Below are 18,635 nucleotides of genomic sequence, written 5' to 3' on the forward strand. Positions count from 1 at the left end.
TCTTCCTATTAGGCCACCATTGTTTCAGAATCTGCTTGATTTCTTCCTTTTTTTAATTGATTTCAGAGATGAAGGGAGAGGGAGATAGAGGATGAGAGAGACTCATTGATTGGCTGCCTCCTGCACACCCCAACCAGGGATCGAACCCGAAACCAGGGCGTGTGCCCTTGACCAGAATCGAACTTGGGACCCTTCAGTCCACAGGCCAATGAAATCAGCTAGGGCTGACTTCTTTTTTTTTAAATTACTACTAATTTATTAAAATTACTACTAAACCTCAAATGTCTTTATATATACACTAGAGGCCCAGTGCATGATTGAATCATGCACGTCAGGGTCCCGATGGACTCACCATCATGTATCCCAGCAGGCCAGGCGGCACCTCCACCTCCTCGCCCCTCAGACTGCGGCCCTTCGAGTCCATCGGGACCCTGACGGATGGCGGGGTGAAAAAGCGCCCCACAGGGGCGGGCCGGTTAACCCGGACTTCACAGGGCAGGAGGTGCAGCGTGTGCGCAGAGTGACGGGGCGTAGGTGGATGCGGTGCTTCTCCATGTCTTCCTCGTCGCTGCTCTCCATCCTCTGCCGGGTTTCCGTGGCTCGCTGACTGAGGCCAGAGCTCGCTCCCCCACTTTTGATGATCCGCGGCCGCTGAGGGGGTCTCCCCTGCTGTTGAGAGGCGCAGGGGGTGGGACCCCCTCAGCGGGCCGGGCCCCCTGTGCCTCTCAACAGCAGCGTAGCCCCGCTCAGTGGCAGCGGATCCGTGCCTCTCAGTGGCCGGATAGGCCACCCTGAGTCCCGCCCCCCAGCCTCCGCCGCCCAATCGTGGGCGTAGCAGAGTGATGCTAATTTACATGGTACGCTATTATTAGATAGGATAATATTTATTCATTAAAGGAACATCTCACTTAAATAACTTCTACTTTGGGCTACACATTACAATGCATTATATTATGACAGAGTATTGAGTAATAGCTTGTTGATTTATTTTTCTCTGTAACTTTTAAAAATAGATTCATTAAATTTATTGGAGTTTATTATTTGAATTTTAAAAATGAAATAAGACTTTTTCTGCCACAAAATAAATCTGCTTTGGCTGGTTTGCCAATTATTATAGATATGTTCACTAAATTGAATGAGCTAAATCTGCAGATAATTTTCATAATTGAGGAAACTGAGTTGACAACTGATACATTATTAAAAGTGAATTTTGATAATCAAAGAGTATGTGATTTTTAATATATAACTTATAAGGTGCTTAAAGATTCAAAGGAAGACATTATGTAATTCCTACAACTTTTTTATGTGAAAAGGATAAAAGCAACCCCCAAAATAGAAAATTAATCTAGAATTAATGGCTTTTCTAGTGGTAAGTCATATTTATCCACAGAGGCATGAAATAATTATGAGGGGAAAAGAGTAGCCCTGCTCATCTCATTAAGATATGCTTTTCAAGTAAATAAGTAGTAAATTTTAACATTTGTAACTTATGTTTTACTAATACTCATTATAATGACAACTTAATCCAAAGAAAAAAATGTTACCTTTTAGAGTCTTATGGATTCAGAAAGTAAAGCATTTTAATTGTAGTGAAGTATGGAAGGGTGATCAGTTAAAGACACTAGCATAAAAAATATACTAAGATAAAACTTTGAGGGAAATAAAATAGAAACAGTTCAATGAGAGAAATGAAGGATGTAAATAAGGATTTTTGTGCCATTTTAAGATGTTTAAATTAAAAATATGCTGGAATGTTTACCCTTCGTAAATATTTAAGCCTAGAGTAAAATATTTTAGATATCAACCTTAAAACATGTGGAAAAGGATTTGTATATGCCTATTTACTGGGGAGTGGGGTCTAGTTTTCATCAGATACTTAAACATGGAGTATGTAAACAAAAAAAAAACTATTATATATAGTTATAGGCAGGATCACTGTATTCTTTGGGCACTATGTTAATTCTAGCCTCAACTTGTTCATTGTATCTTCCCTGGGCCCACACATAGATGTATGGAAGATACAAAAGTATATCTGCTTTTAAAAATCTCAGTGGAATTATAAATTCTTAGGGCAGAGCTCTTAGATCAAAAGCATCTTTCCTTTTTGTCTGCAAAGAACAATCTATACTAATATGCTAATTAGACCAGATAGACCGAACATCTTCTGGTCGTCCCGTCCTCCTTCCACACAAAGCCACGGTGGTGGGGGCCAAGGCAGAGGCGGTTAGGGACAATCAAGCGGGCAGGGAAGAGCAGTTAGAGGTGATCAGGCCAGAAGGGGAGGGCGGTTAGGGGTGATCAGGCTGGCAGGCAGAGGTGGTTAGGGGCGATCAGGCAGGCAGGCAGGCAGGTGAGCGATTAGGAGCCAGAGGTCCTGGATTGCGAGAGGGATGTCCCGGATTGGAGAGGGTACAGGCCAGGCTGAGGGACACTCCCCCCCGCCCCCAATGCATGAATTTCATGCACCAGGCCTCTAGTTATATTCATATTTACAAATACTTTCTATTTCAGTTTGAAGGGAGGAAGTACTGCGAACATGATTTTCAGATGCTTTTTGCACCCTGCTGCCATCAGTGCGGTAAGTCTCACTGCTGAATGTAAAATAAAAAGTTAAGTTTCAAAGTTACTTAAGTTGTTTGACACTATTGAAGTGTCAATGATAAAAGTGGGTTTTGGTGCTCATTAGGAATAGCATTTAGGTACTTTATCTGTCCACTTGCCTATCAGTCCTATATAATAAAACTCTAATATGCAAATCGACCAAACGGCGGAACCACCAGTCGCTATGACATGCACTGACCACCAGGGGCAGGCACTCAACACAGGAGTTGCCCCCTGGTGGTTAGTGTGCTCCCACAGGGGAGCGCCACTCAGCCAGAAGCCGGGCTTATGGCTGGTGAGCGCATCAGTGGTGGTGGGAGCCTCTCCTGCCTCCACTGCAGGCAGGCGGTAGGAGCAAGGGGTCCTGGACTGCGAGAGCCCCAGACTGCAAGAGGGGTGTCTGACTAAGCCAGCAGTCAGACATCCCCCGAGGGGTCCCGGACTGTGAGAGGGCGCAGGCCGGCCTGAGGGACTATCCCCCCCACCACCATCACCCCCATGCACGAATTTCATGCACCGGACCTCTAGTTATATATAACAAACTGGAAGAGTATAAAAACCCAGAGAGAATTGATTTTTAAGGACATCTAGTATAAAGTTATTTCAGGACTGAGACTTCTGTTAAATGAACATTTATGGAATATTCATTGACCCTCTTGCTTTTGGGTTTGCCAGGAGGGAGACAGAGAAGATTGTCAGTGAGGTGCATAGATGCTTGGAGATTGCCTATGGTTGGTTATACAGGTGCTGGGCTGGCTTGCACCTTAGCCACTTCACTGGTTGCTAACAGCTCTACTAGAAGGCCTCCAGAGATTTGAGAAACTGAGTTGAATGTTATAAAGGTTTCATGAAAGAAGAAATTAAGCCTAGGTTACAAGAAAATGTGCTGTGGATTTCAGTTTTCTGTATAATTGATGGCCAGAAATTACCAAAAGGCATTCAAGAGAGCCCAGTAATTGTTTGGGAAAGGAAAGGCAGATTCAGAGATGTGATAAGACAGCCCGAAAATATAGAACTACAGAATCAAAAACAAGCACTCAGATGATATAGAAAACATTTTTCTAATATAATACTTGTTATGGTATACATATACATAAAAAGTTCCTTTTTGTGGAAAAAGACTTAAATGTGTGTTTTTTTCCCTTTGCTGCTTTTAGCAATAAAATGCCACATTGGATATACTTTGTGTGTCCCTTTCGCACAGGTGAATTCATCATTGGCCGCGTTATCAAAGCCATGAATAACAGCTGGCATCCTGAGTGCTTCTGCTGTGACCTCTGCCAGGAGGTCCTGGCAGATATCGGGTTTGTCAAGAATGCTGGGAGGTAGGAGTATTTTATCCTTGTCAGGTGTGGGCGGATAAAGTGACTACTACATGTCATGCATATTTTCTCATGGGATGTGAGGCGGTGCTTCGGGACACCCAGTTTAAAACGTAAGGACTCAAACTGGTGTCTGTTAGGAGAGGGCCCTGGAGTTTCTGGGCAGCAGTGTTTGGCTGCCATTTGTGTTCCTGGGCCTCACAAAAGGGGGACAAGTAATTAAAACTGAGTTTCTAAAATATCAGTCAGATTATTTGCGTTTTTCATATAAAAAGTAGTAGTCTGCTCTATTAAGTCAACAGTGATTTCTAAAGAAATAGTTTCTTTAATTTCTTTTGAGAGATATGGGAAGCATATTTCTTTTTCTCTCTTTTTTTTTTTCTTTCTTTCTCGGCACATTTCTTTTTAATTATTAGGAAGAACCTTAGATTTTAAATTTAAGTTTCTAAAAAATTTTGGCTCTGTTTAGGCATCTGTGTCGCCCCTGTCATAATCGTGAGAAAGCCAGGGGCCTTGGAAAATACATCTGCCAGAAATGCCATGCCATCATTGATGAGCAGCCTCTGATATTCAAGAACGACCCTTATCATCCAGACCACTTCAACTGTGCCAACTGCGGGTATTGCGATTTCTTTGTTACTGCACCATGAAGGATAACATTTATCTGTATTTCTGTTACTCCGGCAAACCTAATTTGTTTTTCTCCAAGTTTTAATCTGGGAAATTTTTAACCTATAGGAAAGTCAAGAGAATAATATAAAGAATACCTACATACCCTTAAATTAGTTTCATCAGTTAACATTTTGCCACATTTGTTTGCGTGTGCAACATACTTGTGTGTGCGTGTGTCTGCATGTACAGATTTTGAAGTAATTAGACCATATTAAAATATCTTCAATCATCCAAAAACTATTTTCCAATAAAGGATTAATAATAAAAAAAGCTTGGAAAGACTTATCTTTGTACATATATAACTTTTGCATTTGTAATAATTAGGGTGTTTTCTCAAAATATCTTAAATTCTATCTAAAGGTGTTTTGTTTTTTCCTTCAAAAACTCATGATATATTGTTAAGCTGTGATTCTCTGAATTTGTTGTCTAGTAAAAAAATTTAAAGGAAAAAGATACTTTACTATAATGAATATGAATGTACATGCTAAATTGTAGTAGGGAAAACAAGGTAGGCTCAAGGTCAAGCAAACTGCTTTGCAATGTAAGAATAGCCACCTCATCTTTTTTGTGATTATCAGTTTGTGCCTTTTCTGCTTTTCTTGCCTATCCTTGCTCTAGTGCGGTGGTCGGCAAACTCATTAGTCAAAGGAGCCAAATATCAACAGTACAATGATTGAATTTTCTTTTGAGAGCCAAATTTTTTAAACTTAAACTATATAGGTAGGTACATTGTTATTAACTTAATTAGGGTACTCCTAAGCTGGCCTTTGCTAAAAACTCAAGGGGCCAAAGAGCTGCATGTGGCTCGCGAGCCGCAATTTGCCGGTCACTGCTCTAGTGGAATATTTTTTCACTTTTGGTTAGCACTTTTAAATAATTATTTAAACAGGTGAAATTCAAACAAGTCCATTTGGCTAATTGGGGCTATCTCCGGCATGTTCATTGACACGGGAGACGGAAAACAATGCATTTGGAAACAGAACATTCTAGTCATTTCATGTTTATTCCTTATTGACCTGGAACTGTTCTTAAAGGCTTGTCACAGTTTAAATAATTATTGTTAATGGAACTAATCTCCAAACTCCTTGATTATTTTGGAAAGATAATGTCACTGAGCCTATCCTCAGTATTGTTATTATCCTCTAGCTTTTTAAGAAGACAAATGGACTATAATGTGATAATAGACAAAGAAATGATAGCTAATGACTAGTGTGATAATATGTATCTGACTTACTTATACATTTTACCATTAGTGTATGATACTGATGTGTTGATAGGAATCTGGAACCTATTCAAACCTATTAATTCAGGTTACGCTGATTGCCAGGAGGGGAAAGAAGTTTTAGAAATTGTTATAGTGATAACTTCAAAAATCTCCTAAAAAGTGTTAGTCACATTGTTGCCGTTTGTTTCTCTCCTGATGGTATCGTTCAGTTGGCTATCTTTCTCACGGACAGGAAGGAGCTGACTGCTGACGCCCGGGAGCTGAAAGGAGAGCTGTACTGCTTGCCATGCCATGATAAAATGGGGGTTCCCATCTGTGGTGCTTGTCGGCGGCCCATTGAAGGGCGTGTGGTCAATGCCATGGGCAAACAGTGGCATGTGGAGGTGAGTTCTACATGCATGATGTAGGGGCAACCAGTACTTTTTAATTTCGTTGGTTCAGATGTGTTAGCAAGATTAGGAGATTTTAAAAATTAAATGTGAACATTTTAAAGACAACTGCCTTTGTAGAAAATTAGGAATATAGAATATACACAAGAGCTTTTGTGAGCTCCTGGTAATGATAAAGGCTGTGCTCTTCTGTTCTTAAATCTTCTAGCCCGGGCTTGTGTGGCTCAAGGGGTTGGGCGCCGTCCAGTACACTGGAAGGTTGCAGGTTTGACTCCCGGTCAGGCACATGCCTGGTTGCAGGCTCAATCCCCAGTGCGGGGGATGCAGGAAGCAGCCCATCGATGTTTTGCTCTCACATTATTTCTCTCTCCCTTCCTCTCTCTAATAATAATAATAATAATAATAATAATAATAAATCTTTTTTTTAAGTTTTATTTATATTTAGATAATTGAAGGCCATTTTTATTGTTGTCATTCTATATAGCCTTCTTTTTCCCCAATTGACCCCCCGCCCCCTGCCACTCCCATCCCTCAGGACAAGTCCCCACTGCCCCGTTGTCTGTGTCCATTGGTTATGCTAATATGCATGCATACAAGTCCTTTGGTTGCTCTCTAACCTCCCCCCTTCCCCTGCCTTCTCTCTGAGGTTGGATGGTCTGTTCAGTGTTACCTTGTCTCTGGATCTATTTTTGTTCATCATTTGTTGAGTTGTTGATGATAGCCATTCTGACAGGTGTGAAATGGTATCTCATTGTTGTTTTGATTTGCATCTCTCGGATGATTAGTGACTTTGAGCATGTTTTCATATGTTTCTTGGCCTTCTGTATGTCCTCTTTTGAAAGGTGTCTATTTAGGTCCTTTGCCCATTTTTTGATTGGATTGTTTATCTTCCTTTTGTTACGTTATATGACTTTCATGTAAATTTTGGAGATTAAACTCTTACCTGAGGTATCATTGGCAAATATGTTCTCCCATGCAGTGGGCTTTCTTGTTGTTTTGTTGATGGTTTCTTTTTGCAGAAGCTTTTTATTTTGATGTAGTCCCATTTGTTTATTTTCTCCTTAGTTTCCATTGCTCTAGGAGCTGTATCGGTGAAGATAGTGTTACAACATATGTCTGATATTTTGCTGCCTATGGAGTCTTACAAGATTTGTATGGTTCCCGTCTTACATTTAAGTCCTTTAACCATTTTGAGTTTATTTTTGTGTATGGTGTAAGTTGGTGGTCTGGTTTCGTTTTTTTTTTACATGTATCTGACCAATTTTCCCAGCACCATTTATTGAAGAGACTGTCTTGACTCCATTGTATGCTCTTGATATCTGGTATTGTGATCCCTCTAACTTTGTTCTTCTTTCTCAGGATTGCTGTTCGGGGTCATTTTTATTCCAGATGAATTTTTAGAGAGTTTATTCTAGGTCTGTGAAATATGCCATTGGTATTTTAATGGAGATTGCATTGAATCTATAAATTGTTTTGGGTAGTATGGACATTTTAATGATGTTGATTCTACCAATCCATGAACACGGTATGTTGTTCCATTTGTTTATGTCTTCCTCTATCTTTTTTCAATGTCCTGTAGTTTTTCAAGTACAGGTCTTTTATCTCCTTGGTTAAGTTTTTTCCTAGGTATCTTAATTTTTTTGGTGCAATGGTAAATGGGATTGTTTTTTTAGTTTCTCTTTCTGTGAATTCATTATTGGTGTATAAAAAAGCCATAGATTTCTTGGCGTTAATTTTGTATCCTGCTACATTGCCGAATTCATTTATTAAGTCTAGTAGTTTTTTGATGGAGTCTTTGGGGTTTTCTATGTACAATATCATGTCATCTGCGAATAAGGACAGTTTTACTTCTTTTCCAATTTGGATGCCTTTTATTTCTTCTTCTTGTCTGATTGCTGTGGCTAGCACTTCCAGTACTATGTCAAACAGGAATGGTGAGAGTGGGCATCCCTGTCTTGCTCCTGTTTTTAGGGGAAATGGTTTTAGTTTTTGCCCATTGAGTATGATGTTGGCTGTAGGTTTGTCATATAGGGCTTTTATTTTGTTGAAGTATGATCCCTCTATTCCCACTTTGCTGAGAGTTTTTATCAAGAAACGGTGTTGGATTTTGTCAAATTCTTTTTCTGCATCGATTGATATGACTGTGTGATTTTTACCTCTCAATTTGTTTATGATAATAAATCTTGTTGAGGCAGGAAGTGTCATGGTCCATCTCCAGCAGCAGCCCTTGCTGACAGATGCCTCTCAGACGTTCGCCTGTTTTCTCATTGTGTGATGTTGGAATAGGCTGGGTCTTAGAGTAACTTGTCAGACACCTGAAATAAAAATGAAAGGGCTACCGGAGAGCTCCTGGCCATATGAAACGGCTGCCTCAAGCCTGCATGTATCATCTTTGAGGATAGTGTAACTTTGGAGTTTTATTTCATTTAATAAGTAAAATATAGCAATTAAAAAATGACCTGTAGCAATTTTTTTTTCAGCATTTTGTTTGTGCCAAGTGTGAAAAACCATTTCTTGGACATCGCCATTATGAAAGGAAGGGCCTTGCATATTGTGAAACCCACTATAACCAGGTATTATTTGTACTCATTGGATACTAGATATACTTTTATGAATTTAAGCTTGTCAATATTTTAGTTACAAAGAAATCACTTAGAAAAAAATTTTTCCACTTCAATACTGTACCCAGTTTTGGGATGTCATGTTCATTTAGCTTCCTTAAATATGGAACATCTCCAGAGATTTTTTTTGTTTTGATAGTGATGAAAAGTACATTATTTTCATCATAAGTAAAAATTAGTCTATGAACTGCTACTCATCTTCTCTAGTAATGGTAAAATCTGGACTTAGGTAGCCAGCTATTTGTTTTTAAGTAATAGAAAGAACCAAATTTTGTTAAATGTTTGGTGTTTTAAAACTTAGTTCTAACACATTTTGAATTTTTACCTCTTTTTCATTTTTCAGCTATTTGGTGATGTTTGTTTCCACTGCAACCGTGTTATAGAAGGTGATGGTAAGTAACTATAGGAATTTTATATGGCACCATTTTGACACAAAAACACTTGAAAATTGTGAAAATTGAAAGAAGTTGATTGCTATAATTTGGAATGTGATTATTGTCAGTTACTTTTTCTCTTTCTTTGGCATATTTCCCAAGTAATTTATAGCAGTGAGATGATCATGGCCTAAGAGTTGGATTTGTTCCTCATTTATGATAATACTTTAGGCTAATGCTGCAGCGTTGTTACACTAGGAAGTGCAGAAAGCAGTTATGGCCAACCCTGGAACCGATGTCTCTTTCCTTTCCCCAGAACTATATAACTTGGAAGCTGTAGAGCAGTGTTTATTAAGAACAGTTTGATCTGCATGGTAGTTAGGAAGACTCACTTTAACCTTGCAGATGCTAAAACCTGGCAGTTACCTATAGACATTTCTAGGACTTGTACTGGGGTAATTAGGCACAGCCGACGGGCTAGAACTGAAAGCAGCTGTGTTTGGTAATAGTTGCTAGCACAGTTCTGCCAGACACTTGTTGTCAAGGTTTTAAACATTCCTGTTTTCAGCATGCTTCATGGTTCTCGGCCGAGAACCTACCTTGGGATACTTGCTGAAATAATGCACATATGTGGTTTGCAAAAGGATTAGTTCAAGAAAGTAATCTTAGTGCCATTGAAAATAAAAGTTCTTCCTACATGGGATGGTTACCAGATGAAAGAAGCTGTCAAAGGAAGCTCTTAGCTTTAAAAGAAACACTGCTGTAGGTGAATACATTAATGTCTGGGCTTTTTTCTTTAATTACTTCTCTAGTCCATATTTCTTTGTTAGATCAGTGGCAATAGGGATAGAAAAGTAGTGGAAAGTGTACTGGTAGGCAAGCATTATGTGCAAAAAGCTCATCTGAGTGATGTAATAATGCAGGTTATATACACACTGCATTGTCCACAGGAGTGAGAGGACTTAAGCTTTGGTGTGAAGATGTGGTACATACCATTTACTGTTTATGACTCATAGGATACTCAAGAGAAAGAAAGATATTTAACTATAAGTAAAGGTTGATGTGCAGTTTCCTAAATTCATGCCTTCAGTGAATGGTCTCCTAATAAGTGAAACTCAGTCAAGCATTTTCAAGAGACACAGAGTAGTAAAAATTAACTCATAAAGTTTCATTACAGAAAGAAAAAGTAGGTTTCTATGTATATTCTTTAAAAATACAAGTTGAGCAAAACTCTGGGGGGTGAGGGCATGTATGGGTGTGGGGTGGGGGGGGATGGTAAGATATGTACACATATAATACCTCAATAAAAAAAAAAAGAAAAATACAAGTTGAAAAAGGCAATAATAGCCTGGCTGGCATGGTTTAGTGGTTAGACCATCGGCCTGTACACCAGGTGGTCTAGGGTTCTATTCCCGGTCTAGGGTGCGTACCTGGGTTGTAGGTTTGATCTCCATCTCCATTCAGGGCATGTGTTGGAGACAACCAGTCAGTTTCTCTCTTACACATCGATGTTTCTGTCCTTTTTCTCTCTCAACCTTTCCCCTCCCTTCCACTCTCTTTTTTTAAAAAAAATCAATGGAAAAAAATATCGTCACTTCTCTGGTGAGGATTAAAAAACACACACACACAAAAAAGAGCCTGGCTGGAGTGGCTTAGTAGTTGAGCATCAACCTATGAACCAGGAGGCCACAGTTCAATTCCCAGTCAGGGCACATGCCAAGGTTATGAGCTTGATCCCCGGTAGGGGGCATGCAGGAGGCACCGATCATTGATTCTCTCTCATCATTGATGTTTCTCTCTCCCTCTCCCTTCCTCTCCAGGGGGAAAAAAAGAAAAAATACACACACACACACACACACACACACACACACACACACACACACACTAGAGGCCCAGTGCAAGAAATTCGTTCACTGAGGGGGGGGGGTTGTCCCTCAGTCCACCCTGCACCCTCTCCAATCTGGAACCCCTCAAGGGATGTCCGACTGACCGTTTAGGCCTGCACCGGGATCAGGCCTAAACGGGCAGTCGGACATCCCTCTCACAATCCAGGACTGCTGGCTCCCAACCACTCACCTTCCTGCCTGAATGATCACCCCCAAACCACTCCCCTGCCAGCCTGATTGACGCCCAACTGCTCCCCTGCCGGCCCAATTGCCCCTAACTGCCCTCCTCTGCTGGCCTGGTCGCCTCTAACTGCTCTCCCCTGCTGGCCTGGTCGCCCCAACTGCTCTCCCCTGCTGGCCTGGTCACCCCTAACCTCCCTCCCTTGCCAGCCTGGTCACCCTTAACAGCCCTCCCCTGCCGACCCAATTGCCCCTAACTGCCCTCCCCTGCTGGCCTGGTCGCCCCTAACTGCCCTCCCCTGCTGACCCAATTGCCCCTAACTGCTCTCCCCTGCAGGCCTGGTCCCCCCCCCAACTGCCCTCCCCTGCTAGCCATCTTGTGGTGGCCATCTTGTGTCCACATGAGGGTGGCCATCTTGTGTGTTGGGCTGATGGTCAATTTGCATATTACCTCTTTATTATATAGGATTTTTTTTTTTTTTAAGAAAAGAAAGAAAAAGGAAAGGGCAATAACGATCTTTCCTAAGATGAAGTCTACAGTCATGGAAGAAAAATATTCAGTTTGTATGTTTTTAATGTGAAAAAAATAAATTAATAAAATTGATTGATTACCCCTGACCGGTTTGGCTCAGTAAATAGAGCGTCAGCCTGCGAACTGAAGGGTCCTGGGTTCAATTCCATTCAAGGGCATGTACCTTGATTGCGGGCACATCCCCAGTAGGGGGTGTGTAGGAGGCAGCTGATCAATGTTTCTCTCTATCCCTCTCCCTTTCTCTCTGTAAAAAATCAATAAAATATATATATATTTTAAAGTTGATAGATTGAATAAACATTAATTAATGGCACTAAAGTTTTTAGCTATGTGGTTCTTTTGCAAGCAAACCTCTTGAGAACCTCTGCCAGGTGCCTTGGAAATAACCTTAATTGTTTTAGATTTGAAAATTTAAGCTCCCCCACTTCCCATACCAGTATGTCACCAGATGTCTTTTCTCTTTCTCTAGTGGTCTCCGCTCTTAACAAGGCCTGGTGTGTGAACTGTTTTGCCTGTTCTACCTGCAACACTAAATTAACACTCAAGTAAGTATACATTTTGATCCAGTGTGAATCCTAACACTGAAAACTTTGGGGTAACATTTTTTAAAACAATAGAATTTTTTAAAAAACAGAATTATTTGATTCCTTTTTTCTTCTTTCTACTCAGGCCTTCTGAAAGTAAAAGTTCTTCCTTTAATTGTTCCCTGTTCTTTCTTCTATTCCTTCTTTGTCCTGCTCAAAGGGATAAGTTTGTTGAAATTGATCTAAAACCAGTCTGCAAACACTGTTATGAGAAAATGCCAGAAGAATTTAAGAGGCGACTTGCCAAACGGGAGAGAGAAGCAAAGGAAAAGGACAAGCAGAGAAAGAAAAAGCCTGTCTGTCTGTAAACTTCTGTCCCTTCTGTCATTCCCACAACTTCCTTCTTTTCTTGTCCTTTGGAATATGTTTTTACCTTTTACCTTTTAAATTTCGTTTTGGTGTGTATTGTAAATGCTAGAGAGTAAAATACAAGTATCTGTCCTGTGTAGAGTTGGTCCTTTTATATAACTCTTAAAATTATAGAGCTTAAATTAATAAGGCTCACACTTAATACCAGCTTGTACTTCCCTTATTTCCCTTAATCTGTAAATTCCCTCATCTCTTTTTTTAAATTACAATATGGGATGGATTTCTCTCTCTTTTTGTTTAATTGATTCAAAGGGAAGAATTTCCATCTTTTGATACTGGAAAAGTTTTAAAGTACTTTTGTCTGATAATTGTAGCTTTTAAAATCCTGGTTTGGGGTTTCTTTGCCTAAATTTACTTAATTGATAGAGTCCGAGTCTCATGTTCTAAGTTCTGTAATAAATTAAGTTCTTTCAGTGTGTTTCAGATCTAAGCAAACGCCACATAATGTACATAATAAGATATGTACTATCTTTGGTGTATGTACAGGGTGGGGCAAAAGTAGGTTTACAGTTGTTCGTATGGAAAATAATACAATAATAAATAAACTCTTTTTGCTGCTCACAGCTGTAAACCTCCTTTTGTCCCACCTGGTATGTGCGCTTTCATATGGTGCCCATATGCTACTGTTAATGAATTCTTTTTCTTGATGTTTCTAAACTCTGTTTCTGATTTTTATGAGAAATATTTCTACTTGAAATTCTGTTGAATTGTTATCATAATTATTCCATGTTTCCTTTATGGGTACCATTGTGTTTTAAGTTCTTCATTTTTTCAAGTTTTCATGTTTCTTTGTATAAAGAGGAGTTAAAATTCAAATATGAGATTAAAACAATGGCGTGGCCCTGGCCAGTGTGGCTCAATGGGTTGGGTGTCTTCCCATGCACCGAAAGGTCACCAGTTTGATTCCTGTTCAGGGCACATGCCCAGGTTGTGGGCTCCATCCAGAGTGGGAAGCGTGCAGGAGGCAGCTGATTGATGTTGCACTCTCACACGATGTTTTTCTACCTTTCTCTCTTTCTGAAAATCCATAAACTATTATTTTTTAAAAAATGGAAGATTTGCTTAGCAGTATCTCTGAAAGCAGTGATAATTTCCTTCAATTTAAAAAAAGAATGGCCTAGCTGGTGTGGCTCAGTGGTTGAGCGTCTACCTATGCACCAGGAGGTCATGGTTCAATTCCAGGTCAGGGCACATGCCCAGGTTGCAGGTTCACCCCAGTGGGGGCATGCAGGAGGTAGTCAATCAATGCCTCTCCCTCATCATTGATGTTTCTCTCTCTCCGTCTCCCTTCCTCTCTGAAATCAATAAAAATAAAAAAAAATAAAAAGAATCGCCCTGACTGGTTTGGCTCAGTGGATTGAGCGTTGGCCTGCGGACTGAAAGGTCCCAGGTTAGATTCCAGTCAAGGGCATGTACCTTGGTTGCAGGCACATCCCCAGTAGGAGGTGTGCAGGAGGCAGCTGATCAATGTTTCTCTCTCATCGATGTTTCTAACTCTCTATCCCTCTCCCTTCCTCTCTGTAAAAATGCAATAAAATATATTTTTTAAAAAAAAGTACTCCAACTATTTAAAAAATAAAAAAAGAATGGCAGTTTTAATAGCTTCTGTTCTAAAAAGTCTTTGGGAGAAATTTTTTAGCTCAATAGTTTAAATCAAACTGACAATTGAAATATAACATTCGAATTAGGATCTCTGAAAAACAGCTAGAAAATAATTCCCATATGGAGCTTTAAAATAAAAGGTTTTAGCTGATTTTATCATTTGTCATAGATGATAGTGTACTGCCAGGCTTGTTCCAGAAATGCTTCTTAAATATAATTTCACAGAAAATGAACAAGTTATAAAGTTGTGTATTTACTCGATTCACAATGACGAACCCTGATTTCAACAGTAATAAGCTATTATAATTACAAGTTAGCACACTATGGCAGATAGGAGGCCATCTGAAAACTGTCCTCTCCAGAACTGTTTTACAAATAAATTAACAATGTGTACTGCTCTAGCTTTTTTTTTTTAATATATATATATTTATTGATTTCAGAGAGGAAGGGAGAGAGAGAGGGAAACATCAAATGATGAGAGAGAATCATTGATCAGCTGCCTCCTGCACACCCCAAACTGGGAATCGAGCCAGCAACCCAGGCGTGTGCCCTGACCAGGAATCAAACCGTGATCTCCTGGTTCATAAGTCAACGCTCAACCACTGAGCCATGCCAGTCAGGTTACTGATCTAGCTTTTAAAGAGAAGACCTGAGTTCTCCATCCAGGGAGTCTGGTTCACTTGTGCTCGTGAAGAGGGATTGAAACCTTACTGTATCTGCCCTATCAGCCTTTCTGTTAACCAACCAACCAACCAAAATAGCCCATTCTGATGTAAGATATATTTCAGATGATTTTTTTTTGGGGGGGGGAGCAAACCTTTTTTTATCAGGAAAGACAAAACCTTATCGCTACCTAATTTTAAGTGTTCTCATGGTATTTAAAATATGACTGACTTTACTTCCCTAGTTCTATTTACACTACATTTTCTGATCACTTAGCACTGACTGCACTGTAGTACACATTCTATATTACATAGCTTAATGCATAGGATCAATTTATAGGAAAGTTTTTTCAAATATTATAAATTTTTACATCTACCACATTGATAGGAATTGAGATTAGAATTATAGTTGTTTTGCTAACATGTCATCATATAGTATCTTTATTTACTTCAATAAAATTATTTCACATTATTTATGTGTTTATTTTCAATATATTTTCACTAATTTTTTTATCATTATCTTTAGGAATAAATTTGTGGAGTTCGATATGAAGCCAGTCTGTAAAAAGTGCTATGAGAAATTCCCGTTGGAGCTGAAGAAAAGACTTAAGAAACTAGCCGAGACCTTAGGAAGGAAGTAACTTCCTTTGTTTTATTTTTTTTCTCTTTTCTGCTAAGATAAGAGAGTAACAACATTGACGTGACCCATCCTTGTTTAAATTTGTCCCTCAAAGCAGTTGAGTGAAGAGGACCTAGATGAACATTTTCTTCATCTTCTTTGTCTCATTAAAAAAGAAAAAAGTTTGTGATCATATTTAAAACACAGATGAAATAAAGATTTGCCTTTGTCAATAACCCTTTTCAATTTGTTAAAAAGTAGACTATATTTAATAGCAAAAACCATATGGTTAAATGTTAAATTTTAATTTAGGTCCCAAAAATTAAATACAACTTTTAAAAATGAAAGTAAGGAATCACCTTTTACATGACTCAGATTAAAGAATATAAACATTATTTTACTTTGTACTAAAAAGAAAGTTAATTTCAACTGCTTTTAGGGAGGATATAGGAAGAAAAATAATCAAGAAAAATCTTATGGAATTTTAGTATGCTTATAAACTGGTACCTATAAAATGAATATACACATTACTAACACAAAACAAGTGTATTCAGAACTACTTGGACTTTTTGTTGTAAAATGCAATAATTATGCTTAGTTTTTTTTAATTATGCTTAGCTTTATGTTTTATTCTCCTTGTGAACTTCTTTCTTCATACAATTAACCGTAGTTATAGCTGGCTAAATAGTTCGCCTTTTTAAATTTTGTGCAAAAAATTATATTCTCTGTATTTGAAAATACAATATACTTTGCCGTATTGGAAAACGAAAGTTTTTGTCTGTTGTAATTACAGCAGTTTTGCTTCTAAGCTTAATATCAAAGATGTAGTCCTAGAATAGGACATGAAATTAAATTTTATGTAGCTTGAAATGTATCACTTAAAAAAAAGTGAATGTATTTGGTCATATTGCCTTTATAACCACGTTTTGGTCATATTGCCTTTATAACCAAGTTAATATCTATGCTTTGTACATAAACTTGCCCTGCCTTAGAAAAATATATACTAATCAGGAATTCTAGCTGTTCCGTATAGTACTAACTAAAAACAAGTGTATTGGTTGAGATTTATAAACTCAGAATCATTTACCACATCTATGATTATATTTTTAAAATTTGTTTTCTCCCTTTTTGGGAAACACATTAAAATTAATATCTACCATCTTATTAGAAGAGAATCATGTTGATACGTGTTTCAAGTTTTTCATTTCAAATCTCACAATTGATTAGATTTGCTTTGCTTTAAGTAAGACATATAAATGGCACTTAAATTAGAAGAGGGATGTTTAAGTGTCAATTTTAGGTCAAAAGTAGTGAGTTATTCTATTTCATAAAAGGTTTCTTTCTGAAGTTTCTGGACCATTCTTTCTTGATAAACTTGTATGCAAAGCATTTAGTTGTGAACATTATTTACATGTTTCTGCTGTGTTATCATTTAAAAGAAAGGTGGCAAGATGGACTTCTAAGGGGAAAGTTATTGTTTTTTACAAAAATGCTGAAATACTGTTTTGCCATTAAAAATATCACCTCACAATGCTATCACTCTGCCATTAAAATATTTGTATTGAAAAGTTTGTGTATGCATGTTACAGGGCAAATTCTATTTCAGGTTTCAGATAACTTATAACCAATAACTTACTTTTAGTGTTCTTCTAGAGTTCAAAGAATTACAAATGATTGAAAATAATTAAATATATAGATTAAGACTGCACGTGTTCAGAAGTTTAAAAGTCTTCATTTGACAGTAAGAATCAAAATCCCTTCAGTGTGCCTTTGTCAGCCGATTTATGACCAGCAATGAAAACCTTGAAGGTATTTATTAATATATATATATATATATATACTATAGATAGAGGTAAAAGAGTACGTACAGGGTTTGCAGTGTAGGGTCTTTTTGTTAAATTCTAAAATATGCCTACACCAGAAATACGGAGCAGAAAAGCAAACAACTAGATTCTTTTTCTTTTCACCTATATTCTGAGTCCCCGTGAAGGCGTGTGCACTGAGCTGGGCTGCTTTGTTTACACGCCTATGTGGCCGCCCGTCCTGCAGCCAGAGGTCCCAGTGCTGTTGGGCTCCTTCTTTTAAAGCATGAGTTAATGTTTTCTGTAAGTTCAACTTGTTAGGGAATTTCATCTACATACAATACTTTCTTCCCTATAGGGCTATCATTGGAGCCCTGACAGGTGGGAAGGAGGAAAAAGTTGAAAAGTTATATTGGAATAGAAGACAAACTTGGTGTAGTTCATAATATTTTTGTGAAGCTTTTTCTAGCTGTGAAAAAACTCAGGCTAATAAGCATTTCTTTGTTTAAAGTCCAGCAAGGCAGTTTTAACTTCCAGTTAAAATTCATTGTTGTTACCAAATTTCTAAGTGCTCTTTTTTTTTTTCCAAGCCTGATATAATTGGGGGAAATGTCTGGATACAAATTAAACATTCTTTGGATTGTGTTCAAAGCCTTATTAACATTGCACCTGAAATCATAGGTCATTTTGCCTTACTTATTTCCAAAACAGCCATTTCTAAGTTTAGGAAATTTTAAGGTAGGCTTATAGAATTCTTACTGTATTTCATTTTAGATTGTAAGCTCAATGGCAGGGACACTATATTGCTAATTGTGTTTTTATATAGCAACCTTTGCAATATACTCTTGGTACCTAATAAATGTTCCTAATTATTAACAATAACCTGTTGTGTATTAATTTGAATGGCTTTGAGACAGAACTATGAGAATATAAGGCTAATGTTTAAGAAAGCTCTTTTTGGAAGCATCCTAGGTGGATGAATGGATAAAGAAAGTGTGTGTGTGTGTGTGTGTGTGTGTGTGTGTGTGTGTGTGTGTGTGATATAAACTAGTATATACATACACATACTGGACTATTGCTCAGCCACAAAAGAAAGAAATCTTGCTATTTATAACAACATGGGTGGAGTTTGAAGATTTTATGCTGCTAAGTGATATAAGTCAGACAGAGAAAGACAATTACTATATGATTTCAC

At 38.3% G+C, this 18,635-nt stretch overlaps 1 protein-coding gene across 6 annotated transcripts in view; it reads left to right on the forward strand.

The window, feature by feature from the left end:
• The window catches only part of LIMS1 (LIM zinc finger domain containing 1), a 159,327-nt gene extending 141,013 nt beyond the window's left edge, over positions 1-18,314 (forward strand). For 3 of the 6 annotated variants that reach the window (XM_079776943.1, XM_079776942.1, XM_079776944.1), the window contains exons 3-10: positions 2,512-2,578; positions 3,806-3,926; positions 4,393-4,542; positions 6,053-6,203; positions 8,690-8,782; positions 9,174-9,222; positions 12,272-12,347; positions 15,546-18,314. In XM_079776943.1, coding sequence (XP_079633069.1) covers positions 2,512-2,578; positions 3,806-3,926; positions 4,393-4,542; positions 6,053-6,203; positions 8,690-8,782; positions 9,174-9,222; positions 12,272-12,347; positions 15,546-15,660 — 822 coding nt within the window. In that variant the 3' untranslated portion in view covers positions 15,661-18,314. Of the gene's footprint in view, positions 1-2,511; positions 2,579-3,805; positions 3,927-4,392; positions 4,543-6,052; positions 6,204-8,689; positions 8,783-9,173; positions 9,223-12,271; positions 12,348-12,546; positions 13,374-15,545 lie in introns of those variants that run through there. The other 3 variants (XM_079776947.1, XM_079776946.1, XM_079776945.1) reach the window with 3 other exon arrangements.
• The last annotated feature ends 321 nt before the right edge of the window (positions 18,315-18,635 follow it).

This window comes from Cnephaeus nilssonii (genome assembly GCF_951640355.1).
Source record: "Cnephaeus nilssonii genome assembly, chromosome: 7".
In the NCBI taxonomy this organism is placed as follows: Eukaryota; Metazoa; Chordata; class Mammalia; order Chiroptera; family Vespertilionidae; genus Cnephaeus; species Cnephaeus nilssonii.